The sequence below is a fragment of the Nicotiana sylvestris genome, chromosome 8, assembly GCF_000393655.2.
Source record: "Nicotiana sylvestris chromosome 8, ASM39365v2, whole genome shotgun sequence".
In the NCBI taxonomy this organism is placed as follows: Eukaryota; Viridiplantae; Streptophyta; class Magnoliopsida; order Solanales; family Solanaceae; genus Nicotiana; species Nicotiana sylvestris.
Window position 1 is genome coordinate 215,601,901 of NC_091064.1, and position 22,080 is coordinate 215,623,980.

At 36.0% G+C, this 22,080-nt stretch overlaps 2 protein-coding genes and 1 non-coding gene across 6 annotated transcripts; 1 reads left to right on the forward strand and 2 right to left on the reverse strand.

Annotated features, from left to right (window-relative positions):
• Positions 1 to 25: 25 nt before the first annotated feature.
• Positions 26 to 7,840, reverse strand: LOC104242340 (uncharacterized). 4 transcript variants are annotated; one of them, XM_009797368.2, is made up of 10 exons: positions 7,587 to 7,838; positions 6,405 to 6,492; positions 3,863 to 5,120; positions 3,626 to 3,744; positions 3,286 to 3,410; positions 2,702 to 2,801; positions 2,501 to 2,578; positions 2,178 to 2,261; positions 1,797 to 1,879; positions 26 to 624 (listed from the first exon to the last, which is right to left on the reverse strand). In XM_009797368.2, the coding sequence occupies exons 3-10, from the start codon at positions 5,067 to 5,069 to the stop codon at positions 453 to 455; spliced, it is 1,968 nt and encodes a 655-aa protein (XP_009795670.1). In that variant the 5' UTR covers positions 5,070 to 5,120; positions 6,405 to 6,492; positions 7,587 to 7,838; the 3' UTR covers positions 26 to 452. The 4 variants fall into 4 exon arrangements, 3 of the variants coding, with proteins under 3 accessions (XP_009795670.1, XP_070011500.1, XP_009795671.1); XM_070155399.1 differs by lacking the exon at positions 7,587 to 7,838 and adding an exon at positions 7,330 to 7,523; XM_009797369.2 differs by lacking the exon at positions 6,405 to 6,492.
• Positions 7,841 to 8,646: 806 nt separating this feature from the next.
• Positions 8,647 to 8,720, reverse strand: TRNAV-CAC (transfer RNA valine (anticodon CAC)). The gene has a single exon. It is a non-coding gene; the product is annotated as a tRNA-Val (tRNA).
• A 1,440-nt stretch (positions 8,721 to 10,160) lies between these two features.
• Positions 10,161 to 11,693, forward strand: LOC104242344 (organic cation/carnitine transporter 3-like). The gene has a single exon (XM_009797380.1). It carries the CDS (start codon positions 10,161 to 10,163, stop codon positions 11,691 to 11,693), a length of 1,533 nt encoding a protein of 510 aa, XP_009795682.1.
• Positions 11,694 to 22,080: the final 10,387 nt, after the last annotated feature.

Here is a 22,080-nt window from a genome sequence, read left to right on the forward strand (position 1 = left end):
AAATTACTTTGTTGCAAACTCACCGGAAAACAAAAATTTTATTCTTACAATCAATTAATTAATCAACTATGCCTCAATCCCAGACCAGTTGGGTTCGCCTATATTAGTGTTATATCATAATTACATCATACAAAATTAGGCATCCCTATATCCTCTCAATTTCCCCTATCATTTTCTACAACTTTACAAAAATGCTTCACATGTTCTTTCCGATAATCAAGAAATCCCCGAGGGCTAGCTGACACATGCTTCGAAACTCAGTGGATGATCAACTAGCCCGTTTCTATGAAGCGTTAAGAGAACCAGTCGATGGTTAACACTTCAAATTCCTTCATCCTCTATTTAGACCTCGAGCTCAGAGAGAAAATATACAAGCTAATCTTGACGTTATATGTTTTCTCATATGGAACATTGCTGAAAGATACACCACCTCGAACTGATCTTTTCTTGCGTTAGTTTGGTGACGGTAATGATGCAGAATCATCTTCCAAACTTTGCTCGTATGCAACTCTTTCGGCTTTAGGCTGAGGGATCTCCAAAGAAAATAATTTCTTGAAAGATTCATAAGATGCAAAGAAAAGTGCTCCCTGTGTCATATACATGACTAATCTAGGACTCAAGCCCCTGCCATAAATCAAGATTCATCACTACTAAAACAAATAAAATGGCTAACTACATATTGAGGACATGCACTATGCCTTACAAGCAGTCTCGCTCGCTTTCTGTTGGTAGTAGGTTTTTATGACTAACTTGCTTTTTTCAATGTTGATCACCTTACTATCTGATTGTTTTTATTCTACTTTTATATGGCTTCTTGGTACTGTCCCTTCTTGGCTATATTTTCATTAATGTGGTGCTTATGCTTTCCTAAGCCGAGGGTCTATTGGAAACAACCTCTTTTTCCTCACAAGGTAGGGCCCTCCCCAGACCCCACGGTGTAGGATATTACTGGGTATGTTGTTATTGCACTACGCCTTTCGAACAATGTATGTTATTCATTGAGAAGAATTCGAGACATAGTAGAGACAATTAGGTTATTACTTCTTCTACGTCCATTTGTTGTTATTTGTTTCCGTTGTCCTATTACCTTATTGTTGCTATAGTCTGTTTATTGCTTCATTTTCACTGTTCATGAGCCGAGGGTCTATCGCAAATAACCTCTATCATAAGGTAGGGGTAAGGTCTGCGTACACATTACCCTCCTCAGGCCCCGCTTGTGGGATTTCACTGGGTTTGTTGTTGTTGTTATACTTCTACGTCCAACAAAGTTAGGCTTGGTAGAATAATTTGCTATAGAAATGGCACAATTATATCCTTTGTATTTCGTAATTCATGAGCAGTATTAGCTTCAAATGTATATTGAAGTATGCTTTTAAGTTATGTTGCTGGTTTCAGTTTGACGTAGAAAAGGTACCTATGGTGAAAGCAAGATGGAAATTAGTTGATTCTATCCAAGTAAAATGTTTCCAACACTGTTGATAATAGCAATTTGTCTTTAACCAAACTATGATGTCGAGTAAGAAATTTTTCAGCGACAAGCGATGTGAACGCAGAGAGGAATTATGGGCCTCAAAACTAGAGGGATAAGTCATGTCAGTACACGAGCATTCCTTTCCTAGTTCTAATAACTAATTCTGTGTGTCCTGTGAGTCCTGCATCAGATTCTCATTGTCTTTACTTTAAAGAAATATTCGGGGGTGGGTTGGGGGTGCCAAATGTTTGACGAAAGATTGACAAGATTATAATCAGATGGTAATATTCAATTAAATTACTTCAATATGATATTCAACCATTACCTGTAAAGACCCTTCAAACCTTCACGCGTTCCTATTTCTTTAAGTGTGTCTAATACACCCAACTGAATCCTAGATCCAGGAATCTGCATAAGCGAGACTTTCTTAGGAGCTTTATAAATCAGCTGCTCATATAGTGTAAAGGGGAAGATGAGAAATACAGCAACTGAATGATTTCCAAAGGCTTAAACTGATACCAGTCTTGAATCAGTTGTTCAAACTAGCAATCAGATAGATAGTACAAAGGGACAAGAAATAGAGCAACTGAATGCTTTCAGAAGGCTTAAACTGATCCCGGTTTCCAGCAGCAACTATATGACATATTGATATCTGTGCAAGACTCACAACCTGAGCGAGTAAGAAAGGAAAGACAGAATGAATAACCTGTGTCTGTAATCTTGTCTTGACGACATCAAAAGGAGTTGTGAATAGTGCAGCAGTAGATCCAGCTAATCCGCCACATACGAGCTGGAAAGAGGAGTATAGAACTGAGAAAACTCTTTTTGTTTTTTTACCAGTCAATGAAACCACTAAGGTCCCATTGCCTCAACTACAAATTTCAAAGATAAAAATGTTAACCTCGACCATCATTCTTTAAAGCCTAGAGTCGAAGTGAAAATGCAAGTGCCAGAAAATATATATCATGAGCTTAATAATGGCCAAAGATGGAGGTGGACAAATGAATACTCATTAATAAGAAAACTAACCGTCATTAGTGTGTCATTTTGGTTGCGCAGTTGAACAGATGAAAACCTCAACTCCTTCAATCTTTCATATGTATAGAACTGCCAGTCAAAATAGTACTTTTAAGAGAACATAACTTATAGAATAAAAGAGCACTCAACTTCCTGCTCCCCAATTTTCTCCAAAAACGGCACAGAGAAAGATTTTTTTAGTAAAAAATTTACCTTGATGATTGAGTGTGGAATATTCCTGCATAGTACAGCTCTCCATCCAGCATATAGTGAAGGCAAACCACCACTTCTTATAATCTCAACTAAGGCATTCCTGCGGAGGCAAAAATGAGAAGCAAGACGCTGTTAGTAGGAAATACTAGTGCTGCTTAGATTAAGTATTTAACATCGATACCCTTAATCCCATTATGATAATCAAATATTCGCTAGACTACACCTTTTCTCCTGATGAGAAAACAGATTTCACAATACCAAGGACCAACTGTAATTTAACATGTAGTAGCATATTTCAAAGATTTTCTTTAACTCTAACCAGGACAAACCTTCGGGGCGTATATGAATATGATCCCCTCCCCCCAAACCAACACACACACACACACACAAAAGAAAAGGCAGACGCAGTCAGAGCATGATATACTTAGGCAACAGATATATACTTAAACAAGGACAAGAAGCATTCAAGGCTACGAGCAGTTCTCATATCATGAATAAACTGTGGTAAAAAGAATCAGATAGATACAAAAGCTGGTGGAACCAGATAATGGGATGACTAACGCATTTCAGGAGCATAACTCTACCAGCAGTTCTTATAGTGTGAACCAACTTGCATCTGCTGCTTTATACGCTCACTTGGAGTGAATATAAATGAAGTGGCAATGCTTGCGCAACCCCCTGCGAAGCAGTGTGCAAAAGATTGATATTCCTGTGTTACAGAAAACATGTAAAATTTAGGGAGGCACCAATTTCCTTGTAAGAAGAAGCATACGAATGGAAAAACTGAAGACTGCTTTCATTCACCCCCCCCCCCCCCCAAAAAAAAAAAAAAATTCCTTTCTCAACTTGCTGGGGTGGTGCGGACAGAAATTTGATGGGGCGTTTAACATAAAAAGGAAAATAAAAATAAGGATAAGCATTCACCTTGGGAAAAAGAGGAATCAGGGCCCCTTTCACTGATTCGTATGTAAAGGTGTAAAGTCCAGATATTGGTGCAGACGAAGCAAGATTGGTAGAAATTCCTCGATAAAGTGCAGTTACTCCTGAAACAAGTAGACAACAATTTCAAGTCTAAAGATAGGCTCCAAGAAAGAGCAGCATCTCTTTGCATGTAAGGAAGTATCATATTGAAAAGTGAAGTGCAGATTCAACTAAATATACCTCTTTCAGAAATAAATGATCTGCCTATATAATAAAGAGGTTTCTGATCACCACGACATGACTGAACAACAGTCTTAATTGTGTCAACTGGATGAAGACAAAGGCTGACAAATATTCCGGCCATAGCTCCTGCAAAAGCATGCTCTTGTTTTGCAAGTGTATAACGAGGTTTGTCCTTTGCCATGGAGATCTGTACTTCAGAATTCAGCTCATCCTCCAGTTCAACTTTTTCATTAGTTGTAGAATCATTTGTGTGATCCTCAGCATAAATTTTGTTGAGGACACTAGCAGGACAATTTGGAGGAAGAGAGTACTCATGGACAACTGAATTATTTTTAGAACATAGAGTCTCTAGCGTGTTTGATTTTTTGTCAGGTGAAACCTCATTATAGTGCCTTAGACATGAAATACCGGTTGATACCCTGTCGATCTCGTGAGCTTTTACAATATGACCTAACAATGAACCAGCCGTTTTTTCCATGTCAGTCTGGCAATCAGCATTTACTATATCTGCAACGGTGCTGTAACTTGAAGGACTCTTTGTCGTGTCTTCGTCGGCACATTTTCTGCTTTCATGGATTCCAGTATTAGCACTATTTAAGTGGTGCTTAAGTTTCAGTAAGGATATTTCATGCATCCAATCATACATAGTATGTAAATCATCAGCAAGATTTTTTGCTTTCCAAGTTTCTGGATGCATGGTAGATCCACCACGGAGTAGATTCCACAGAGGAGAATTTCCTAAAAGAGGACCAAAGAATGAGACTTTCTGGTTTACTGTCAGACATTCCACATTTGCAAGCGCCGGCGGTGAAGAATCTGTATCACTATCCACATTGACAGGGATTGAGTGATCATAAGTTGAAAAATAAGCACTAGAAATTTCATCTGCGGCGGAGCAACCAGATATGTTGTTTTCACGGTGATCAGCGCTATAGCATCTAGAGCTTGATTTGGATACGATTCGTGTAAGAGGACGGGCTGTAGAATTCCATATAGTTCCAATTGCTGATATGAGATCACTTGTGCTCATTATCTCAGAAGACCCAGACTCAGAACTTTTAGGGTTCTCCTTATTTTCAGATGAAACAGGAGCATGACTTTCTCGGTCAAAATCAGCAAGCTCAAATAGTGCCCCCTCAAGTAGATTACGCCTGTAATTGACTGAAGGTTTTTCATTTTGGCGTGATTGACTCCCCCCGGCCATTTTATCACAATGATTTAAAATCTTCTTCAAAAGAGAATGCTAGATTGCCAACTGCAAGATGTAGTTCAATTAGTATTATCGTATGTGAAAATAACTAATTACAAATAAATAGAATAAAGCACAAAAAGTATGGAAACGAAGTCAAATCCAGAAAGCTCAGCTAAGTGTTGACGTTATCTTTTTTTTTGTTTTGAATTGGTAACTATTGTATATATTAAAAACATCAGTACATGGGTTGCACTGAAAACCAGATTTACATGGAGAGGATTAGTAGACTTTCTAATTCGAGACCTAGCAAGATCCTAGTATGTCTATGATTGTCAATGTATCTTCTATGTAAATCTGTTTGCACCAAAAACAAAAAAGAATACAATTGAGTTTAATCTTCTGCACTGGATTGCTTCTATCTTCAAAACATCTATTGTTCCTTTCCCTCCAAACTGTCCACCATATACAAGCCGGGACAATCCTCCATCTATCTCTACTAGTTGCTTCAGCTCCAGCTTCTTCCCAGCTACAAAGGACATCTTTAAGCCTGTATGGCATAGACCATGAAATACCCCTAAGACTAATAAAGATACCCCTAAGTGTTGACGTTATCTAGTTTCTGTACATGTTTGTACTTTTCCTCACTAAAGCATACATTGCCTAGGATGTTTTTTACACAATTAGACTAGTTTTTCTGTTAAGTTCATACATTGGAATCTGAACTGAACATAAGATATCCTTTTTCCTGAGAACTGAACATACGATTGAGGTATCCACCTTCACATTGAATGAAATTTGAATATAAAATTGCACATTAGCTATGCAATGTGTTTGATGTATTGTCTTATATACAGCATATGTTCAGTTCGTCACAAGAAATGCACATCAAAGCTCTAACATAAAAGTTACTAGTACTATATAAGCGTATTAACTTTCAAAACAATTCTAATCCAGCCAAGTGTGTGCTATCTGAGTTGGCCATGCTAATTGTTTGCCTAGTAGCACTCTAAGTGGAAGTCAATGTTTCATTTTAATCTATCTTGCTCTCTACACCATAAAATTTATCTTTTCCAAACATACCAAAAAATAGAAATTCTCTTTCCCTAAGCAGAATTTCAAAATTTAACACTTAGCATGTTACAAAAACAATATAGAGAGTAAAAGAAGTTAAACGTGCTTCAAGTGTTCCCAAATGATTTTTATAATCCCGGCATTTTAATCTATCTTATAATCCCGGCATTCTATATCTCTATGACTGCACAAAGCTTATAGATAAAGAACAAAACATTCTCAAGTCTTAACGAAATTCTTTCAAAATGCTTTTAGAACAGAAGACAAAAGACGTACATCTACATGTCAAAGCTTCCTCCCTCTTACTAGCCCCAACCCCACTAGCTCCATCGAACACAGCCAATCGAGAAGCAACATATTACCCCTGAAAGCAAAATCAATTACAAATTTCAAAGTCAAGATTTACAGAAAAAAATAACGACACCAAAACAAGATTGCCCATTTCGAAACTATACTGCTCAAACTACAACAACATCCATAAATACTAAAAAGTCAATTTTTTCCCTAAAACCAACTTGAATTTACCTATTCCAATGCTTCTCTTCTTGCTTTCTCTCAATTTCTCAGCAACAAACTAGGACTAGCACACATAAAAATACAAAATATACGTCTAAAACTGGAAAAACATCAATAAGAACTAAAAAGTCAAATCCTTTTGCTACAAACTAGGGGTGGCAAACGGGCGGGTCAGGTTGGATATGAGCGGATCGAAAACGGATAAATTATCCGACCCGACCCATATTTGAAGCGAATTAAAAAAACGGGTTATCCGGCGGATAATATGGATATGGCTTCTTGAATATGATTACTTATGGGAGAATTCCTAGTCTCCCAAACTTGAGGAACCCCCAATTTGAGGCTTTACAAATGTAAAAGTTAAACACATTAGTTATCCATTGGTTATCCATTTGGTTAATCATTTTTTAAGTGAATTATATGGTTTTTATCCATATTCGACCCGTTTTTAAAAAAAAATCATTATCCAACCCATTTTTAAATGGATAATATCGGTGGATAACTGTTTTCTTTTAACCATTTTGCCACCTCTACTACAAACCAACTTCAAATTGCCCATTTTAATGCTTCTCTCTTGCTTTCTCTCAGTTACTCAGCAACAAACTAGGAGCAGTACACATAAAAATACAAAATATACTTCTCAAACTACAACAAATATTCATAAAAATCAAAACTTTATCCTTACACCAACTTCAAATTGCCCATTCTTGAATCTCTTTATGACCGACAACTAACAACAAAGACTTCAATGTTCTTTTCTTGCATTCTCTCAGTTTCTCAGCAACCAACAACAACAACAACAACATACCCAAGTATTATCCCACAGTGGGATCCGGGGAAGATAGTGTGTAGGCAGACCTTACCCTAACTTGTGAGGATAGAGAGGTCTCAGCAACCAAACTAGGAGTAATATAATACATAAAAACAGAAAGGATACAATACCTGAGTGAAATTGACTGTTCTATAGCTGAAAACAATGTTCCAAGAATGTTGTGAATCATTTTTCACCAGAGAAATTGGGTGGAAATTTCCTGTGGCAGAAAAAGTGAGCTAGGGTTTAAGATAATGGGGTTTATGAAAAGACAATATTTTGAGAGGCTAGAGACCAAATTCAAACTTGGGATACATCTTCTGCAATAGTCCTATAATTGTGAAATCATGAGACCTTCCAAAGGGTCATCTTGTTTTTTTTCTTATAAAGGAATTTTTTTTGTGCAGTATAGGTTGTACTTTATGGGCTTGTACCATATTAAATTGGGCTCATACGGTATTAGGGCTATCACATTTTCCTTCGGCTAGTCATTCCCTTTATTTATTATCTTTCTTATATAATGGTAATACTCACGATTTATTTGTGTACGCCTTAGCTATTTACATTTTAAATAGGTACCTTATTCACGAAAGTTTAGACGGATAGACAAAATTTACCTAAATTTTTATCTCTACTGGATTTGATGAGTCATTTATGTGTCACCATAGATTTTACCGAGTTTTTTCTGTTAAGATATCACCATTTTATAACTTCAAAAATTGGAAATTTAAAACAAATATCTTTTTAAAAAGATCAACATAATTTAGTTTTTTTTTTTGTTATTTTCTTTTTTCTTTTTTTATTTTATTTATGATAAGAACTGAAATTGGAAAATGGAGGAAAATCGAAGCAAGACAAAGTGGAGACCCTTCAAGATATATGATTTTGCACCACTTGGGTAGACGATAAAGTTGCAATTACTAAACTACGACTATGTTCAGGAAGGTTAAATTCGTTTTCTTGACTTGTCATTACTTAAAGATAAAAAATTTATGAATTAATTTTTTCTTCTAGATTTAGTTGATGAAAAAATGTTACTTATACTATTAGTTAATGCTCTCATTTTTTGTTTTTTCAAATATCGATAAATTTATACAAAGTTTTTTTTTTTTTTTTAAGGAAACAAGACAAATAAACAAAACAATCTGAATATCGATGATTTAGCAAACGAAAACATAAAAACAGAAAAAGTGTCTGAGCCCGGGTTCGAACCGGGGACCTCTAGTGTGTGAGACTAGCGTGATAACCAACTACACCACCCAGACGTGTGTGCTAAAATTAGCAGACAAAAGAATTTCTATATTAATAAGTTTCATTTCCAAAATTATTAACTTTACAGTGACTTTAAAATTGGGTACCTTATTTTGGATTAGGCAAGAATTTTTAAGTATCCCACGTTGATATTACATGAAGGGGAGTTTGATCCTGTGTGACCAGGAGGTCACAGGTTAGGGCCGTAGAAGCAGGCTCTTGCAAAAATACAGGTAAGGCTGTGTATGATAGATCTTGTGATCCGGTCCTTCCCTGAACCTCGTGCATAGCGGGAGCTTACTGACCGGGCTACCATTAACGGACCTATGTTTTGAGTTTTGGGATCATCGGACCCTGTTAACCTCGGAAAAATTTTTAGATGTTAAAAAGGGTTATACATTTTGCTTGAAACACTTAAAATCAAAAGTCTGATAGACTCATGTGTCCCCTTTACCTTCAAATCCTGGGTTGGCCATATAGTACTACTAATTAATCTCCCAATCTGGATTTTTAACATGCTTATATCAATCCCCCCTTCATTATTCTTCACTATCAAAGAGTTTTGTTTATTGCGTCTACTGGAGTATCAAATATGAATATCATAATGTATTTTTATTGCAGATTGATTCGTCTAAATATCAATAATTTTATATATCATATATATGTCAACTTTCTTCCACAACCTAAGATCATCTATCTTTTAGTTGACTTCATCTCTCAATGACAATACCTTCTATGAATATTTAAAGTCCCATTCCAAGAATAAATTAGTGAAAGTCTGGTTTGTGAAGCATGATTTCAAGTACTTAATTAATTTTAATGTACTAGTGGCAAACGTGGGTGATTTGTTTAAGAGCTAAGAGGGTCCCCATGCAAAGAAATAATCAACTCTTCACATTTGAGATTCAGAAATGTCAGAAAGCCGACACTAATCTTTTACTTGTTCATTCCTACCAAAAGCAAATTTAATCACCAAAAATCTTAGACCATTTTATCTTCAGCTGGAAGAAACCTATTTGTTAATGATCATGAGAAGCATGAACCAATTAATAATTAATCAAAGTCACAAATCCTGGAACACGGCAATGTTACCACCCAAGCCCATGGCACCTATTGTCCGCGTTGGGTCTAGGCATACACGGATTTGTCTTTCGGGCTACGCAACCTCGAGACTCAAAAACGCGTGTACCATGAGCTTGTGCCATGCCTTATAAAGCACTTCACTTTCCTTTCCCAATCGATGTGGGATTCGCCTAAGGTGACATGTGCACCCCTTCTTCAAAAGCTTGTCAGCCTAGAAGTGACCCACCCTAGTCAGCCCTCCGTCATGGGCATAAAAGGTATTTACATAATCATATCACTTGTAAGGTTAATATTACATTATGCAGAACAGTATGTTAGTCCATATATGGATATAACTAGGAGGAAGAGGTCATATCCAATTCCAAATTCTAATGGCAGATTCAACTCCTTTACTCTCACATTCTCCTCCAAAGCTAAATGATATTTCTTCTCCTGAAGAAATAATAGAGCCATTTTTTGGAAGTTGTGGAATTGAATGGCCACAAATCTTGCAAGTCATTCTTGTTTCACTTGCTTGTTTCTTTGAGGCTCAACAAACATTTATCACTATCTTTACTGATGCTATCCCAACATGGCATTGCACACAACTTAATAACACAAACTGCAATTCCATGTCCAATATATGTCAACTTTCTACTAATGAATGGAATTGGGATAAGCCTATTTACACATCCATTGTATCTGAATGGTCACTTCATTGTTCTGATAATCCTATACTTCAAGGCCTTCCTGCTTCATCTTTTTTCATGGGCTGCTTGCTTGGTGGCCTAGTTCTTGGCCTTCTCGGGGACACAATTGGTCGAAAGACTATGCTATTTTTCGGGTGTTTGATCATGTCTATGGCTTCAATCTTCATTGCTTTCTCTAACAACATTTGGATGTACTCAGCCTTGAGATTTCTAAGTGGTTATGGCCGTGCAGCGATTGGATCGTCTGTTCTAGTTTTGTCTTCTGAGAGTGTTGCTAAACAATATCAAGGCCAAGTTGGAACTGTTGGATTCCTTATGTCTACACTTGGATTTGTATCTTTACCAGGTTTGGCTTATTTTAGTAGGAATTACTCATGGAGGGTACTTTATCTTTGGACTTCTCTTCCAACAATAATTTATTGCATGTTACTACAGTTTTGTGTTTACGAGTCACCAAAATGGCTACTTTCAAAAGGGAAAAATAGAGAGGCTTTTGCTGTCCTCACAACATTTGTAGCACCTCATTTCAAGAACCTAAGCTTAAATGATCACAAAGTGAAGATTGACAATGGCTTTAATCAACCATTGATCAAGATTTTGTTGAAGAAAAGATGGATACTTGGACAGCTATTGCTAGCTCTAACAACTGGTTTTGGTATTGGATTGATGTACTATGGCATGCCGCTAGGACTTGGCAACTTTAGCTTAAATCTGTACCTGAGTACCGGGCTAAACGCGATGCTAGAGTTACCAGCATTCTTGATAGTCTTTTTCTTGGTAGAGAAATGCAAGAGAAGAAGCACACTAGTTGGACTAAGTATTTTATCTGGTGTTTGTGGCATGTTATGTATGATAGTGGACAAATGGAAAGTGTTACAGCTAGTATTGGAGTTAATTTCCTTCTTTAGTGCTTGCACTGCATTTGACTTGTTTCTGATATACACATCAGAGTTGTTCCCAACTAGCATAAGGAATGCTACTGTGTCAATTGTGTGGCAGGCTGTGGTGCTCGGGGGCGTGGTAAGTCCAGTTTTGGTTGATGCAGGAGGAGATAGAAGCAAGATTTTACCATATTTGGTGCTTGGAATTATGACATCAATTGCAGGATCTTTGGTCATTTTTCTGCCAGAAACAAAGGGATTGGATCTTTGTAAGAACATGGAAGAGAAAGAACAAGAGGGTAATGGAGCATCCTATGTGATGAATGGCGTGTGAGGCCGTGAGGGTTGATCTTGTAGTTGTAGTGCCTCCATCAGTCGTATGTATTAACTTAGAATTAAAATGTTAAGCTTATGATCGAGGTGGCCTGGACTGATCCTTATGAAGATAAGAGTTCAAATCTAAAGAAAACTGTGCAGGGAATTCAAAAGGGAGCATGCAACTAGAGAAACAGCAGAAGCGTGTGATCAGCCAAGTTTTCTTGTAGCGGCATAAAAGTCTGCACTTTTATTTTATTTTTGATTGTTGCAAGAATTGCTCGAGGATTTATATATTTAAAATATTTAGGATTAGCTTCAACCTTTTCTGTGTTAGTTTTACTGCTAGAAAATATAGAGAACTTCTTGTACTTTCAATACTTTTCATGGCATCCTGCGTTCACACAACTTTTCATTTATATTTTATTTTTGTATAATATTGGTTCTAGATGAGCTTAAATTGGTCAATGAGAATTCTTATAGCCGATCTCAACTTACTTGGGATTGAGGCGTAATAGTAGTAATAGTTGTTGTTGTTACTGTTGGAGATAATCATTCACATATAAATTATCACCATAATTAATAGAGCAACTATCATTGCCTATAATAATGCGAAAACCACATTTGTCTAACATAGAAGCTGAGATTATGTTCGAAACAAATTTAGGAACGTAATAACAATCATCCAACATAAGTACTTTGCCCTCAGAGCCGTGGTTTATTGTGTCTAAAATTTATTTACGAAATATTTTAAGATTATATTTGAAGCGTTCAAACCATAATACATGTGTCTTGTGATATAGTCAAATTGTTTGAATGCATATGGATTGATATTATTTTATTGTGAATAAAATACATATGCATATAAGTTAAACTATTGAGATAGTTCGTAACTTACATTTAAAATTTTGTATTAAATACGATGGTAATCTATAATAGGTTATTGGATTCTACTGTTATTTTAATTGTTATTAATTCATGAGATGTTAATTAATAATAATATTCTGGCATGAATTCTTTTTATGTGATATATAAGATAAACATGTTAGAGGATGTTGAATTTCGTTTTTATGTCATGTGCTTGTTCATTACATAATTCTGAATTATTTATTACATGTGATGTAAATTAATTTAGGACTAAGCATGTAGACAACTTGAACTAAATTCACACGCTATAAAAGATTTGATCTTCATGTTATTAAAAATTGTTTTAGTAACAATTCCCTCTTACTAAAATTTGAGTTCTTAAATAATAAAATATAAGATATTTTATTATGGAGCTATCCATCAAGGTAAATAATTTTACTTATTTCTTGTTTATAAGGAGCGGCCTGACTACCAGGAGACTTATAGTTTGAGAATATGTTAAAATTATTTATTGCATTAGATGTATGGATTGAAAGAATTATTCAATTTTACACTAGACGCCTGGACCACCCGGGGAGTATAAAATTTAATAAGTTCTTTGCTATCATGATGGTTGAACTCAATTATGCCAATAGGATCGACCTGACTACTAGAGGACTATTTGACATAGAGCTATTTAAGGAAATTATATGGGGATACAATTGGTAAGAGTACCTACCTTTAAAATATATGTGAGAAACGACTTGACTTCCAAGGGGCTCATACATATTGTTAAAGGATTCCTTTACTCCACTAATAGAAATAAATATTTCGTAAACTATAATGAGGGTAAATAGTTTAAAATAATTAGTGGAAATATCATTTAGATAAAAGTCCATGTCTTTATGATATATGCAAATATGTTCTTATATTATTGCCTTTTCTTTTCTATATTTTAGATTTCTCAATATGTCTGTTATATCACTGCGCGAAATACTTGAGACCAACAAGTTGGTAGGACCAAACTTTGATGACTGGTATAGAAATTTGAGAATTGTTCTCATGCATGAAAAGTTCATTGATGTGATTGATAAGCCTGCAAAGATAATCCCACCAGAGAATGATGTTCAAGACACTAAGGTTTATCAGAAATACTTGGAAGAATGCCTTGCTATTAAACACATCATTCTCGCTTCTATGAATTCTGAACTCCAGAGGAAACATCAGAATATGGATCCAATTGCAATCATTGAATATCTTAAGAAGATGGTTGATACACAATTAGACATTGAAAGTTCTCCAGTTGGACCCCTTATCAATCATATGATTGTTCCTACCGAAGAACATGAGAAGTTGGGGTACAAGCTTGTGAAAGAGCTTTCTGAAGATTTGATCTTGCAGTCAGTATATGATGTTGAATGTTTTCACTGTAAGAAGAAAGGGCATTGGAATAGAAACTGCAAGGAGTATCTTGCAACTCTAAAGGACAAGAAACAAGGTGAGACATTAATGAAAAATATTTTCAAGGTTTCTTTAGCTACTACTAATTCTTCACTGTGGTATTAGATACTTGAAGTGGTTATAACATCTGTAATATATTGCAAGGGTTCAAGATAAGTAGGAGGCTAAAGAAAAGAGAAATTAATCTATAAGTTGAAAATGGTGCAAAAGTTGCGGCCGTAGCTGTAGGATCAATTTCTTTAATAATGTCTACGGGTAAAGTACTTATGTTGGATGATTGTTATTACGTTCCTAAATTTGTTTCGAACATAATTTCAGCTTCTATGTTAGACAAATGGTTTTCGCATTATTATAGGCAATGGTATTTGCTCTATTAATTATGGTGATAATTTATATGTGAATGGTTATCTCCAACATGATGTTTATGTCTTACCTAATGTAAATGCTAATTCGATTATGCATGTTTCAAGTCTTAAGAGGAAAAGAGATGATCATGTAAATCATACATACCTTTGGCATTGTTAGTTTGGTCATATTGGAGAGAAAAAAATTAACAAGTTGTACAAGGAAGGGTACCTTGACAAGTATGATTTTGAATCATATCCAACTTGTGAATCTTGTCTCAAAGAAAAAATGACCAAATCTCCATTTACTGGAAGTGGAGAAAGAGCTTCTAAAATATTGGGACTAATTCATACAGATGTTTGTAGGCCCATGAAAATTCAAACTAGAGGTGAATATTCTTACTTCATCACCTTCACTGATGATATGTCAAGATATGGATTTGTGTATCTTATGAAACACAAGTTTGAATCTTTTGAAATGTTCAAAAGGTTCTGTAGTGAAGTTGTGGACCAGACTGGTAAAAGTATCAAAGTACTAAGGTCTGATAGAGGTGGAGAATATCTTAGTGAAGATTTTACTAGGTATCTCAAAGAGAATGAGATTCTCTCACAGTGGACACCTCCAGGAACACCACAACACAATGATGTGTCTGAAAGGAGAAATCGAACATTATTAGATATGGTGAGAACTATGATAGGGTTCACTGATTTTCCAATAAATTTATGCGGATATGCTTTGGAAGGAGCAACATACTTACTTAATAAAGTTCTCATTAAGTCAGTCTCTACTATACCATATGAGATATGGAAAGGACGTAAGTCTAACCTTAAACACATTAGAGTTTAGGGTTGTCCAGCTTAGGTTAAGAGACTACAGTCTGATAAACTTGACTCAAGATCTGATAAGTGTAGGTTTATTGGGTATCCCAAGGAAACAATGGGATATTATTTCTATCACTGTTCTGACCATAAAGTGTTTGTGGGTAGAGGAACAACCCTTTTGGAAAGGAAATTTCTTTTAGAAGGAAATTATAGTGAAGAAATAAAACTTGATAAAGTTAAAAAAACTAATGAATCAACACAAAATCAAGATCATAGACCCAAGTTGAAGAACCCTTATTGGATGTTTTGAAGTTGCCAAATAAGTTTCCATCTTCAACGGTTGAAGTCCAAGAACTAAATGAAGTTCAAGAACAGGTTAATAAACCAGTTCCAAACCAAATTGAACAATAACCAAATCCAGCACAAGGTGAACAAATTGTACAAGTACCTTTAGAAGGTCTACACGAGAACGTCATGTACCAACTAGATTAAATTTAATGGTACAAGATGATGTATCAAATGAGGTTGATCATAATGATGATGACCCTAAGACCTATGAAGAGGCTATACAAAATTCTGATTATGAGAAGTGGCAAAAGGCCATGGAATCCGAAATGGAATCTATGAAGGAAAATAAAGTATGGACTTTAGTTGAACCTTCAAAGGATATAAAACCTATAGGTTGTAAATGGGTTTTTAAGAAAAATATTGGAGCAGACGGAAAGGTGGAGACCTACAAAGCTCGTCTTGTTGCCAAGGGATATCGTCAGAAAGAAGGTCGACTATGATGAGACTTTCTCTCCCGCGGCAATGCTCAAATCTATTCGGATTTTGCTTACTATAGCAGCATACTATGATTATGAAATATGGCAAATGGATGTGAAAACAGCTTTCCTTAATGGTGAGCTAGAAGAGGATGTGTACATGACACAACCTGAAGGTTTCACATCTTCGTCTGATCATAATAAAATTTGTAAGCTACAAAAATCCATTTATGGACTAAAGCAAGCTTCTCGAAGTTGGAATATTCGCTTTAACGAGACAATTGAAAAGTTCAATTTTGTTAGATGCGAAGAAGAATCTTGTGTGTACAAAAAGGTTAGTGGGAGCACAATTATATTCTTAGTGTTGTATGTTGATGATATATTGCTCATAGGGAATGACATGCCGGTATTGCAAAGTACCAAGATTTGGCTATCTGAACAGTTCTCCATAAAAAACTTGGGAGAAACAGCTTATATATTAGGAATAAAGATCTATAGAGATAGATCTAGGAAGTTGCTTGGACTTTCCCAGTATTTGTACATTGATACCATTTTGAAAAGGTATAACATGGATAATTCCAAATAGGCTATCTACCGATAGGCACTGGAACTACTCTCAGTAGGGAGGATTGTCCTAAAACACCTGAAAAGAGAGAACGCATGAGTAGGATCCCATACGCTAGTGCAGTGGGAGCTATCATGTATACCATGACATGTACACGTCTTGATGTGGCTTATGCACTTGGAGTGACTAGCCGATATCAGGCAAATCCCGGTGAGGAACATTGGAAGGTGGTGAAGACCATTCTTAAGTACTTAAGAAGGACTTAAGACTAATTCCTCATTTATGGATATTCTGAGTTGAAACTTGAAGGTTAAAGTGATGCAAGTTTCTCTTCAGATTAAGATGATAGCAAATCTATTTCTGGTTATGTATTTACCTTAAATGGTAGTGCAGTGAGTTGAAAAAGTTCCAAACAAGCTACAGTAGCTGATTCAGTGACTGAAGCAGAATATATAGTAGCTAGTGAAGCTGCTAAGAAAGCTCTATGGATGGAAAAGTTCTTAACTGAACTTGGTTCTTTCAATAGAAGGTACGATTCCATTGTTGTGTGACTGGAGCCATTGATCAAGCAAAAGAACCAAAATCACACCAAAAATCCAAACACGTTTTGCCAAGGAATCACTTGATAAGAGAAATCATTGGACGTGGAGACGTCTAGATTTAAAAGGTTGATGGAAAGGAAAATGCTCCATACCCATTCACTAAAGCTCTTGGTGCAAAAGAGTTTGACAAGCACAAGTGAAAATTGGGAATGAAGTACAAGAGCGATTGGCTCTAGTGTAAGTGGGAGATAGGGATATAGTAGATATGCCCTAGATCCAATCTCATATTTTTGTGAATATTATTCGATATAAAAATATGGCATTCTTTTATCATAGTTATTATTAATTTCTTGAGAAGAAAAACACTTTGTGAAAGTGAGAATGCAATACAAAGCCAAGAGAGAAAATACAATTACAAGAAAAGTGTTTCTTGTTATTTTATCTTTGAGTTGAGATTTTGAGAAAAATTTCAACACAATATTCTTCGTTCAATTTGTTCGTGGGTTTCATTAATCAAAAAGTTGATAGCAAGGATCAGTCTCGATGTGGATACGCATAGAGTCTTCGCACTATCGAAGAAATTTTGAAACGAGACTCTCTTCATCAGGTACGTCTTAGATCCGATCTATTGACATGTAAATTAATTTTAAACACGACAAGATCTGCCTAGGATTGTTATTGTCTTCCGCTGCGTGTTACGAACACCTATACACAATCCTTCAGTTACTTGTTAATTCCTTTTATTTTGCACATCAATTTGCCACTGGAAATGTGTGGAGAGCACCCTGCATCAGATATAATGCTCTCTTATTATCATGTCAAGTAGCTTAATTTCTTGTATGCTAGTTTTAAGCAGAGAATTAAAGAGATATGTTTGGGAGTTATTCTTTATCTTATCAGCAGATTCAGCACTGATCTGGATTTTGTAACAACATTGGACATTACAGGAGGTATCTAAGATGCAAATTTGACTAGATATAAAGAACTGTTCCATTAATCCAGCATTTAAATAGTCTAATGTGGTAGTAGCTCAATCAGCATAGGGGTACTTTCTTCATTTTATTGCTTGAACTGCTCATTTGATGGACCCTTTTTCACTTTCCTCAGAGATTTGATTAGACACAAGAAGATGCAGTGGCTGCAGTCCTTCTAGCACCTCTTTTTCTTTTTCAACTTTGATCAATATCAGTTCACTTGGTACAAGCAGTTTTATCGCAGAATTTAGTAGAAGCTATCGAGCATTAGTTTCACATCCATGTGGTGCAGTAGTTGCAATCCCTTTAGACACCATAAATGAGGAAGCTGAAAAAAAACTAAAAGGAGAGATAGAATCGAGCGTGAAGTAATAAGACTAATCGTTTGCTTGCATACAGCTACTTCCCATAGATTACACTGTTGATTTATTTCATCATGACTTGATATTAAGCTTTCAAACTGCTATGTAATTTGAGGCAAAAAGGTCAAAATTGTCTCCCAACTAAAGAAGGAAAATGGATAAAAATGCAGCAAAGTAACAGATGATCTTCTCAGAAAACTCAAAAGTTTGCAACATCAAGAGCTAGACACCAATGTAAGCTATTGCAAAATTATTAACCTGTAGTTTATATGAACAAGTCTAAGTGGCCCATATTGAGGTTACTTGCATAGCATATACTGCTTAATCTTTGAATCTTGATCTTAATTAAAAGTTTATATTAATCCCTTCATTGTTTTTCAATATCAAATAAATCATATTTTAAGCTAATCATCCAACTCATACATAACCCATTTGGATGGCAGAAGGGGTTGCCTTCTCCCTTGGCCAGAAAGGTCCTCTTTCTCTTGGTTGTTATATCATTATCAGATTGATTCATCTACTTAACATATAGATTTATCATAATATCAACTTTCTTCCACGATCCGAGATAATATTTTTATTAGTAATAATCTTGTAGTTGACTTGTTCTCCTAAGGGTCCTATGTTCTTTGAATATTTATGTTCCATGCATAGAATAAATTAGTGAAACTCTTGGCTTGTGAAACATGGTAGATTTGTTTAAGAGCCAGGATAGGTCCCTAATAAAAAGAGATAAGCAACTCTTCATATTTGAGCCTCAGAAATAACATAAAGCCAATAATAAAAATATTTAGTTGTTTATTCCTAATGGAAGAATATTCAGAAAAAATCACAAAAACTCTTTTACCATCTTGTCTCCTGGAAGAAATTCCTTTTTTAGAAATCATGAGAAGCATGAACCAATTGATAATTGCTCAAAAATCACATATCATGGAACACGACGATTTGAAATCATATGCACTAATAGTGTTAAGAGTATTAACACAATTAAATCACTTATAATATAAATTATACATATTAGTTCTTATATAGACATCACTAGAAGGAAGAGGTCTGATCCACTTCCAAATTTTAATGGCTGACTCAACTCCTTCAATCTCACATTCTCCTTCGACCAAGAATTACCAAGATCAAGAACCTCAAAAGCTAAATGAACCTTCTTCTCTTGAAGAAATAATAGAGCCATTTTTTGGAAATTGTGGAATTGCATGGCCACAAATCTTGCAAGTCATTCTTGTTTCACTGGCTTGTTTCTTTGAGGCTCAACAAACATTTATTACTATCTTTACTGATGCTATCCCAACATGGCATTGCACACAACTTAATAACACAAACTGCAATTCCATGTCCAATATATGTCAACTTTCTACCAATGAATGGAATTGGGATGAGCCTATTTACACATCCATTGTATCTGAATGGTCACTTCATTGTTCTGATAATCCTATACTTCAAGGCCTTCCTGCTTCATCTTTTTTCATGGGCTGCTTACTTGGTGTTCTAGTTCTTGGCCTTCTTGGCGACACAATTGGTCGAAAGTCTATGCTATTTTTCAGGTGTTTGATCATGTCCATGGCTTCAATCTTCGGTGCTTTCTCTTACAACATTTGGATGTACTCAGCCTTGATATTTCTAAGTGGCTATGTGTTGGGAATAAACCCCCACAGAAATAATATTCACGATAATAAAAGCGGAATAATAATGTAGCACCGAGATACGGTAATTAACAAGAATAAAAGAGTAACAACGACACCAAGATTTTTACGTGGAAAACCCTTTTAATAAGGGAAAAAACCACGGCCCCGAGAGGAGCAACTGATATCACTATAGTAAGGAATTTTATACTTTGTAGGTTCGAGTAAAATACTCCAAAGACCACTACAACACTCAAAAGAAATAACCCTCTTTTGATATTCCCACCTCACTACAATATCGCTCACTCTCTATTTTTCTCACATACTATTTTCTTATACCCTGTCTGTGAAACCTCACTCTTTCTTTCTCTCTTTGTTGGTGTGAAGAAATGAGAGTTGAAGCTCTCCTTTTATAGCCAAAGCGTCACTCTCTAAAGCCTACAATATTTGACAATTTACATACATTTTTCACAATTCAACAAAGTTGGCTACCAAACCAAAGAAATTCAACAAGGTTGGCTACTAAACCAAACTAATTCAACAAGGTTGGCTACCTAACCAAACTAAGTCAACAAGGTTGGCTACCAAACCAAAGAAACTTTTATTAGGCACATGCTTAATACTTCTTCAATGAGATGGACATCATCAATCTCCCCCTCCAGTCTCATTCATCTAGAGGAGATAACACTATCTTCTAGTTTGAGTGCATGCCGACAAGTTCTTTGCATAGCTCAAACTTGTTCCTTGGTACCACCTTGGTCAGCATATCTGCGAGATTCTCACTTGTAGAAATTTTCAAGACTTTTAGAGATTCATCATCTACCATTTCTCGAATCCAATGATATCTCACATCAATGTGTTTGGTCCTTGCATGGTACATAGAGTTATTGCTAAGGTCTATTGCACTTTGACTGTCACAATAGACGACATACTCCTTCTGATGCAATCCAAGCTCTTGAAGGAACCATTTGAGCCATACCATCTCCTTGCTAGTTTCTGTAGCGGCAATGTACTCTGCTTCAGTTGTTGAAAGTGCAACACACTTCTGCAACTTAGACTGCCATGATATAGCTCCCCTGAAAATGTAAACAAATATCCAGTAGTGGATTTTCTGTTGTCAATGTCACCTGCCATATCAGCATCTATATAGCCCTTCAAGATTGGATCAGATCCTCCAAAGCACAAACAATCTCCTGTGGTACCTCTCAGGTACCAGATGTCACACCTCCTTTTTCCGTCCCCGCAAGGGGTGAAGGAGTTTTTCCAATTAAAGGACAATCGAAACGGGATTTGTTTATTTATTTTAGAGTCGCCACTTGGGAGAATTAGGGTGTCCCAAGTCACCAATTTAATCCCGAATCGAGGAAAAGAATGACTCTGTATTACAGTCTGCGAACCAGAAATCCGGATAAGGAATTCTGTTAACTCGGGAGAAGGTATTAGGCATTCCCGAGTTCCGTGGTTCTAGCACGGTCGCTCCACTGTCATATTCGGCTTGTTTATCTGATTTTATACAATTATGAGCTCATGTGCAAGTTTTAACTTTTAACCGCTTTTGTCATTATTATTATATATTTTTTTTATCAAGAATTGCAACATCATGGAAATACATCTCCAACCACGTCACATCAATGCACCCGTGGTTGTTGGCACATTTCAACTCTGTTGAGATTTGGATTTGGGTCACATAAATGTGCACCCGAGTTTTAAGAAAATTAAATTATTAAAAGGCGTGCCTAAAGCGACTAGCGTATCATTTACTTTGGGTAGGGCCGTGAAATTTTGCTAAACGGTCCATCCCGAAGTCTAAGCAATTTTAAAGCAAATATTTACCGAGGGCCCCGCAATTTTATATTTTTATTCAGCGAGGCTCATCTCATTCTTATTTTTTAAAAGGAATTTGCAACGTCATGGACATGCATCTCGGACCACGTCACAATCAATGTACCCGTGATTAGAGACACATTTCGACTCCGTTGAGATTTGGATTTGGGTCACATAAATTTGCACCCGAATTTAGGAAAGTAATATTTATGAAACATGCGCCTAAAGCAACTATACGTTTGCACTTTGCGATGGCCATAGAATTTGC